Source organism: Spinacia oleracea, chromosome 2, assembly GCF_020520425.1.
Source record: "Spinacia oleracea cultivar Varoflay chromosome 2, BTI_SOV_V1, whole genome shotgun sequence".
In the NCBI taxonomy this organism is placed as follows: domain Eukaryota; kingdom Viridiplantae; phylum Streptophyta; class Magnoliopsida; order Caryophyllales; family Amaranthaceae; genus Spinacia; species Spinacia oleracea.
Window position 1 is genome coordinate 54,031,089 of NC_079488.1, and position 9,418 is coordinate 54,040,506.

Below are 9,418 nucleotides of genomic sequence, written 5' to 3' on the forward strand. Positions count from 1 at the left end.
ATCAAATTATATAATTCTGAAAATTAAAAATTTAATTATGCAAAACATATTCATATGAAATTCATAATTAAATCATAAAACTATAAATTTAATTCAAGAAAACATGAATTGAATTAATAACATAATTAAAACTAACTTAAACATAATTAGCAAATCTGAAAACAAATTAGTTTATAATATATAATCTGAATTCTAAATATAAATTATCAAACTAATAATTTAAATTATGAAAACCTTAATTAAATTACATAAACAAAAATAAAATATTAATTAGTTATAGGGTTAAAGAAATTAACCAAAAAGAGAGAATAAAGGAAGTGCTGGCCGGCGGTAAGGTGGCGCGGCAGCAGGTTGGCGGTGGCTGGTGGCGTCGCACGGCTGGCTGTGCGCGCTGGTGGTGGTGGTGCGTCTGCAGCGACGTGAGAAAGGGGCAATCACGAAGGAAACGAAAGAAGGAGCAAGAACAATGCTGGCCGCGGAGGCAACAGCGATGGTTGGGGCGCGGCGCAGAATGGGGGCGCAAGTGGTGGTGGCACTCGGTCGTTGTGCGGGTGGCAGCACGGTGGCTGCGAGCAAGGAGAAAACCAAACAGAACCATGGTTAAATAAATCAAAACGAAAGAGATAAGGAAAGTATAAGAGAAGGAGGGGAAGAGAGACGGAGTACCGGAACGACGGAGGAGGGAGGAACGCCGGCGGTGGTGGCTCGATGGCGGCGGCAACAGCGTGAGGGAGCAGGAGGAGAATTTAGTTTTTACGTGAAAGTGAAAGGAGGGTTGAGGGTTTGCATATTCACGTGAAAGTGAAAGGAGGGTTGAGGGTTTTCATATTCAGCTCTGATCAGTTCTGTGCACTGATCTGCACAGTTCTGATCTGAGCTGTGCAGATCAGTGCACAGAACTGGTCAGCTCTGATTAGTTTTGTGCACTGATCTGCACAGTTCTGATCTGAGCTGTGCAGATCAGTGCACAGAACTGGTCAGCTCTGATCAGTTCTGTGCACTGATCTGCACAGTTCTGATCTGAGCTGTGCAGATCAGTGCACAAAACTGATCAGCTCTGATCAGTTCTGTGCACTGATCTGCACAGTTCTGATCTGAGCTGTGCAGATCAGTGCACAGAACTGGTCAGCTCTGATCAGTTCTGTGCACTGATCTGCACAGTTCTGATCTGAGCTGTGCAGATCAGTGCACAGAACTGGTCAGCTCTGATCAGTTCTGTGCACTGATCTGCACAGTTCTGATCTGAGCTGTGCAGATCAGTGCACAGAACTGATCAGTTCTGACCAGTTCTGTGCACTGATCTGCACAGTTCTGATCTGAGCTGTGCAGATCAGTGCACAGAACTGATCAGAACTTTATTTTTATTTTAAAATCCTGCTTTTGAAGGTATGTAATTTTAATGATTTTCCAATGCAGTAGCGTCAGGCATGGATGAAGATCAACACGCAAATTCAGGTCCTTCTAACAAATCACCAAATCAAGTGCCCCAAAAGCAAAAAAAGAAGCCAAGAGGCCCTACAAAAGGAATAAAATCCATGCCCGGGGTTCCAAGAAAAATTGAATGGGATCACTTGGACCGACCCACAGGGAAATGGGCAACGGATTACAAGAATCACATTGGCGAGATAAGTCGCGCAAAGGTTTCAATATTGATCAGAACCTGGGAAGATGTTTCACAAGGAATAAAAGACACTTTGTGGGAAGACGTCAAGGTAACCGGTTTTATTTTGGAAATTCAGTTGTACATATCTACGTGTCTTTTTCATGTGCTAAAAGACTTTCTTGTTCCTTTTCTTTTTCTTTCATTTAGAGAGAATTTCATATCACAGATGAAACTAAGAAAGAAGTTGTCTTAAAGAGTTGTGATAAGCGTTGGAGGGAATTCAAATCAAGATTGACGACTGGTTGGATTCGGGGTACAAGGAAAAGGCCAAAAGATGAAAAGATGCCATATGATTTGTATAGTTATATAACTAAGGATATATGGAAGGAATTTGTGAAGATACGTACCTCCGAAGAAGCTGAGGTATAAAAATTATTCTTATTTAAAGTCTTGTTATAATCTAAGTTTTATTTTGTTGTAATAATTTCTTTTACCCCCCTAAAATTAGGAAATAAGTGAGAAAGCAAGACAAAGTCAATCTTTCAACATATATCCTCATCATATGGGACAGAAATCATATGCTGAAATGACAAGTGAATGGCAGAGAAAAGGGTACATTCCCTCAGTTTCTTCGTCATCTGAAGGTTCCTCTGCGTCTACAATTTCTTCAAGTTTGCCGAGTAGGACATGTTTATGGCTTCTTGCAAGATCGAAACCAGATGAGAAAGGAAATCCTTACTTGCCGGATGAGGGCACACAAAAGGTCAAAGAAAATATTGTAAGTTCATTTAACAATTTTGCGTAATGTTGTGATTCCTCTAATTTCATATATGTTCTTAAATATGAAACCAAGTGTTGAACTTTTCTCAAAACCATTTGATTTCATGTAGGATGAATGGAAAAGGAAACAAGATGAAGGGGAATTTGTTCCCAAAAGTGCACGAGATGATGTCTTATCTCGTGCACTTGGTAAGACTAAAGAAGGGAGACCACTAACATTTGGTGGTGGAGTAGGCATCAAAGCTGTGTGGGGGACCGGAGAGCGGCGTAGCTTTCGACGGTATGGAGATGCGGAGATGGAGGAAATGGAAGCAAGAGTGACCAAAAGGGTCAAAGATGAGACAATACAAGAGATGAACTCCAAGATGGATGCCATGGTCATGGAGAAATTTATCACATTTGCTAAAGAACTTGGTGTCCAAATACCAAGCCATATGAGGATAGACGCAAATGTTCATAGTAGTTGTCGTTCCGGGGGTTTAGATCCATTTGCCGACATTACGGTATGATAATTTGTGTTTTTCAAGTACTTTGTTTCTAGTTAATTCTATTGAACTTTTCTAACATGTTACATTGTATTTGCGTTATTGTTCAAAATAAATAATAAGGAACCTGTCCCGTGCCATCTATACCTGAACATAGGCTCGGAGAAAGTCTTTGTTGCCTATGGTACCATATGTCCAGAGTTGCTCCTTGATCACCACAACGACGTCACGTCCGATAACGTGAAAGTGAGCGTTGATGATTTTGAGCCCGCGTACAAAGAAGCTCCCGTCCCCGTGCCTTCTCAATATATTAAGAAACTTGCTCAAGCTCATGGTACCTTCACTCAGTGGCCAAAACATTTGGTGTCGCTTACGAATGAGGAGGTAACTAACATATGCATGATAATTTGAAGTAGAACTATTATACCATGTATGCTCACTAATATGTATATCGTTATTTGAAAATCATACCTCAGGTAAACAAGCCTACAAGTAAAGAGCCTAAAGGGAAAGGGAACAAAGGGAAAGAGATAGTGGTTGGGGGAAGTGGAACAAAAGCGTCCAACACTAAATCAAAAACCTATTTCCTTGAAAATTATAAAGTGCAAAATTTGAGTGGTAAGTGCAATGTGATGAAAACTATGATGTTGGGATTAAAAGAAGGGGAGCACGTTAAGGTACATTGCACTAAAAGGACATTCAATATGGAAAAGGACTTTGAAATTAGTGTCACCGTTGAAGACACCGATCAACTTCTCTCGGGAGCATGGCTCAATATATCAATAATACAAGTTTTTGCTACGTGAGTTACCTAAATTCATATTTTGCCCCTAAATTTGATTTTTATGATTGTCTTAACGTTCTTACACTCTATATTATAGGGCTTTGAGTGAGTTGTGTTTTCACGATGATTGTCACCCCAATAGTATTGGATTCATGTGCCCGGAGATGATCTCGGCCACCATGTTAAAGTCCGATGCAGATCGAATTCTATTGTACATCACGAGGTCCATGAGTGCACTTAGTTCTAAGACATTCATCTTATGTCCATACTACGAAAAGTATGAAAATTACTTTGAACTTCGTTTTTAATTGATTGTTATAAATTTAACTTTTTTTTTTCTAACTACATACGTTTATTGTTTGTATGTAGGAGTCACTGGATGCTTTTAGTTCTTTGCTTGTCTAAACGTGAGGTCTACATATTTGATTCTCAACAGAAGAAGAGAAATTTGATGATTAAGGAGCCACTAAACAAGTAAGTAAAGTATGCATATGAAAATGCCATTTTTGCCAAAATTTTTGCCTTAGGTTCTTTAGTTCAAAGTTGGGTTCGAAAACATCATTTTTGCCTAAAAATGACCTAGGACGACCCAATTAGCCTTAAATGTGAAATAATAGATTGTAAAGGGACTTAGAAAGTTATAACTATGCATATGAGACGTGTAATAAGTTTGAAAACATTCCTTAGGTTCTTTGGTTCAAAGTTGGGTTCGAAAACATCATTTTTGCCTAAAAATGACCTAGGACGACCCAAATAGCCTTAAATGTGAAATAATAGATTGTAAAGGGCCTTAGAAAGTTATAACTATGCATATGAGACGTGTAATAAGTTTGAAAACATTCCTTAGGTTCTTTGGTTCAAAGTTGGGTTCGAAAACATCATTTTTGCCTAAAAATGACCTAGGACGACCCAAATAGCCTTAAATGTGAAATAATAGATTGTAAAGGGCCTTAGAAAGTTATAACTATGCATATGAGACGTGTAATAAGTTTGAAAACATTCCTTAGGTTCTTTGGTTCAAAGTTGGGTTCGAAAACATCATTTTTGCCTAAAAATGACCTAGGACGACCCAAATAGCCTTAAATGTGAAATAATAGATTGTAAAGGGCCTTAGAAAGTTATAACTATGCATATGAGACGTGTAATAAGTTTGAAAACATTCCTTAGGTTCTTTGGTTCAAAGTTGGGTTCGAAAACATCATTTTTGCCTAAAAATGACCTAGGACGACCCAAATAGCCTTAAATGTGAAATAATAGATTGTAAAGGGCCTTACAAAGTTATAACTATGCATATGAGACGTGTAATAAGTTTGAAAACATTTCTTAGGTTCTTTGGTTCAAAGTTGGGTTCGAAAACATCATTTTTGCCTAAAAATGATCTAGGACGACCCAAATAGCCTTAAATGTGAAATAATAGATTGTAAAGGGCCTTAGAAAGTTATAACTATGCATATGAGACGTGTAATAAGTTTGAAAACATTCCTTAGGTTCTTTGGTTCAAAGTTGGGTTCGAAAACATCATTTTTGCCTAAAAATGACCTGGGACGACCCAAATAGCCTTAAATGTGAAATAATAGATTGTAAAGGGCCTTAGAAAGTTATAACTATGCATATGAGACGTGTAATAAGTTTGAAAACATTCCTTAGGTTCTTTGGTTCAAAGTTGGGTTCGAAAACATCATTTTTGCCTAAAAATGACCTAGGACGACCCAAATAGCCTTAAATGTGAAATAATAGATTGTAAAGGGCCTTAGAAAGTTATAACTATGCATATGAGACGTGTAATAAGTTTGAAAACATTCCTTAGGTTCTTTGGTTCAAAGTTGGGTTCGAAAACATCATTTTTGCCTAAAAATGACCTAGGACGACCCAAATAGCCTTAAATGTGAAATAATAGATTGTAAAGGGCCTTACAAAGTTATAACTATGCATATGAGACGTGTAATAAGTTTGAAAACATTCCTTAGGTTCTTTGGTTCAAAGTTGGGTTCGAAAACATCATTTTTGCCTAAAAATGACCTAGGACGACCCAAATAGCCTTAAATGTGAAATAATAGATTGTAAAGGGCCTTAGAAAGTTATAACTATGCATATGAGACGTGTAATAAGTTTGAAAACATTCCTTAGGTTCTTTGGTTCAAAGTTGGGTTCGAAAACATCATTTTTGCCTAAAAATGACCTAGGACGACCCAAATAGCCTTAAATGTGAAATAATAGATTGTAAAGGGCCTTACAAAGTTATAACTATTCATATGAGACGTGTAATAAGTTTGAAAACATTCCTTAGGTTCTTTGGTTCAAAGTTGGGTTCGAAAACATCATTTTTGCCTAAAAATGACCTAGGACGACCCAAATAGCCTTAAATGTGAAATAATAGATTGTAAAGGGCCTTACAAAGTTATAACTATGCATATGAGACGTGTAATAAGTTTGAAAACATTCCTTAGGTTCTTTGGTTCAAAGTTGGGTTCGAAAACATCATTTTTGCCTAAAAATGACCTAGGACGACCCAAATAGCCTTAAATGTGAAATAATAGATTGTAAAGGGCCTTAGAAAGTTATAACTATGCATATGAGACGTGTAATAAGTTTGAAAACATTCCTTAGGTTCTTTGGTTCAAAGTTGGGTTCAAAAACATCATTTTTGCCTAAAAATGACCTAGAACGTACGACCCAATTAGCCTTAAATGTGACTACTACGTATATAATTGCATTTACATGTGTAAACAAAGTATATAATTGCACTTACATGTAAAATATTCTTTGCATTTACATGTGTAAACAAAGTATATATAATTGCATATTTTATCGAATGTGTAGTGCTTTTCGGAGTTACAAGAGACTAGGTGGACAATCTAAGGGAACTAAATTAACATGGATTCCAGCACAGGTATATATATATATATAATTAGTTTATTATTTACCTAAGAAATAAGTTTTTCAAAATTATAACATACAATGTGATAGAAATTTTACTTGTGTTATTTATTTTAATGCATTTAGTGTGCTCAACAACCGGGATCACTAGATTGTGGCTACTACGTCATGCGTTTTATGTACGACATAATAATGAATCATGCTAATAGTCAAGATCTTACTAAGGTATGTTCTCATAAACTACGTACTTTATATAATAAATTGAAGTACACAAAACTATTATATTGATCAATCGTTGATAAATTGAATTATTTACACTTTTTTAGGATTTTTCAAGAACATTGCCTTATTCAGCGGAGGAGATTAATGAGGTGAAAGATTTTTGGGCAGATTACTTCATGAACAATGTCGAATTTTTAGCTTAATTTGTAATATGAACTTGATCTCTAGCTAGCTACGTACCTTTGTTGTAATAATTTTATGTTTGTTGTAACATGTTGGTTGATCGATCTATGACGAATTTAATTGCCTTTTATTGGGAACGTTAATTACGTTGTAAACTTTTGTGACAGGTATTAATTATAAATGTATTCCCGGTATTGGGAATGAACCGTCTAATTTCAAAGACGATCATGTCGGAATTTCCAACTAATATTAAAAAACGAATATTTTTTTTAATAAAAATAAGTCATTTGCAACGCACGTTAGCTCAATGTGCGAGGCAAATGACTTAATTTTTTGGCGCTAAAATTGTCATTTGCGTCGCACATTAAGCTATTGTGCGTGGCAAATGACTTTTTTTTTTTGCGCCTAAAAGTCATTTGCGTCGCACAATTAGCAAAAGTGCGTTGCAAATAACTTTTCAACATGGTGCCTGAAAAGTAATTTGCAACGCACATTAGCTAAATGTGCGACGCAAATGAACCTTATTTGCGTCGCACATTTAGCTAATGTGCGTTGCAAATGACTTTTCAGGCACCATGTTGAAAAGTTATTTGCAACGCACTTTTGCTAATTGTGCGACGCAAATAAGGTTATTTGCGTCGCACAAATGTGCGACGCAAATGACTTTTAGTCATTTGCGTCGAGAGCTTTTGCCACGCACGATGTGCGACGCAAATATGCTTAAAAGTGCGATGCAAATGACCCTTTTTCCACTAGTGAAGGAAAGTATAAGAGAAGGAGGGGAAGAGAGACGGAGTACCGGAACGACGGAGGAGGGAGGAACGCCGGCGGTGGTGGCTCGACGGCGGCGGCAACAGCGTGAGGGAGCAGGAGGAGAATTTAGTTTTTACGTGAAAGTGAAAGGAGGGTTGAGGGTTTGCATATTCACGTGAAGTTCAATGAGTTGTTTCACGTGAAAATTGAAATTAGGATGGGGGTTATTTGTTTTGGGCTTTTTCAAATTGGGCTAGGATTAGAATTGAACTTTTACGTTTGAATCCAAAATCGATTAGGCATATTTTCCAAATTTCAATGTGTTTTGGTAATTCAAGTTCTTTTCAACATAAAATTCTAAAATTATTTTTAGTTTCATAAATCGTTAAAATATTTAAAATGTAATTAACTAAAATAAATATTCGTTAATTATATATTTATTATTAAAACTCGTAAATTCTATTAAATATAAATAACTATACGTTAAAATATATTAATAAAATTATAAATTTACGGGGGATTATAGAGTATTCCGGGACGGAGGGAGTACCTCTCTGTATTTTTAGGAGTCATATATTGGCCGACATAAATATTAAAGAAACATAGTTTAATTGGTATAACAATGATGTAAATAGGGTAATTGACATAAAGAAATACAGTATAAAAAACAAATGGGGTGTAAAGTTGTAAAAAATGAAATTATTTATGATTTAAGTGGCATTATAGGAAAGGAAAAAAATAATAAACGATTAGGGAGTGATTAGTGAGTGTAAAAGTAACTAAAAATGGAATTGTGGCTCCTAAAACAATATAATTAAAAATAGTAATTGTGCCTACTAAAATAATATGGAGTGAGTACCCTTCCATTCTATAATGACATTTCAGTTCAAATTTTTGGCACTATTTACAATTGAATATAATTTCTAATTTTTTTTTCCAATATACTCATGTACGGGGCTTATTTGATTTGTCTCAATAGTTTAAGAATATCTAAATTTTATATGTAATTAGAGATACAATTTACGAAGTATATAAAATGCTCATCGAGAAACTTGAAAACATAAATTTGCAACATCATTATGGAACGACAGAAGTAGACTTCATAGTAAATACTCCATTTGTTCCTGAATACTTGTAATAGCTTAAGTTTTGTACTATTTATACATTAAATTTGACCAAATTTTCTTACTAATATATAAAAATGAAATGTTATCGTGAAATATGTTGTTGAATGAGTCTTAATGTATAATTTTCAAATATCAATTTTTTAATTTTTTTTTTAATAATACTCCATTCGTATTTATTTAAGGGATACACTTGGACGGGCACGGGTATTAACAAGAATAATTGAAAGAAATAAAGTAATAAAACAAGTTGGGTTGGGTAGATATTTTAATAGGTAAAACAAGTGGGGATCATGTAATTTTAAGGGGTGGGGTGTAGTTCTGAAATTATTTATTTAATAGGGTGGTGGGACATAAGATATATTAAATAGATTATTTAATTAGATGGTGGGGTCGATAAGTTACTAAAAATGGCAAGTGTATCTCTTAAACAAATACGGCCGGAAAAGACAAGTGTATCCCTTAAATAAATACGGAGGGAGTATATAATTACTTAGGATTACGATAAAATTAATATTTTGACAAGTGTGTCAGTTAAACTGTTACTCCCTCCTTATTTTGTAGGAGTACGATTACTATTTCCGGTAGTGTATTTTTAGGAGTCACA

The 9,418-nt window shown here is 35.5% G+C and overlaps 1 protein-coding gene across 1 annotated transcript; it reads left to right on the forward strand.

The window, feature by feature from the left end:
- Positions 1-3,355: 3,355 nt before the first annotated feature.
- Positions 3,356-7,139, forward strand: LOC130466933 (ubiquitin-like-specific protease 1). The gene is made up of 6 exons (XM_056835484.1): positions 3,356-3,670; positions 3,750-3,929; positions 4,022-4,126; positions 6,473-6,542; positions 6,656-6,754; positions 6,856-7,139. The coding sequence occupies exons 1-6, from the start codon at positions 3,501-3,503 to the stop codon at positions 6,952-6,954; spliced, it is 723 nt and encodes a 240-aa protein (XP_056691462.1). The 5' UTR covers positions 3,356-3,500; the 3' UTR covers positions 6,955-7,139.
- Positions 7,140-9,418: the final 2,279 nt, after the last annotated feature.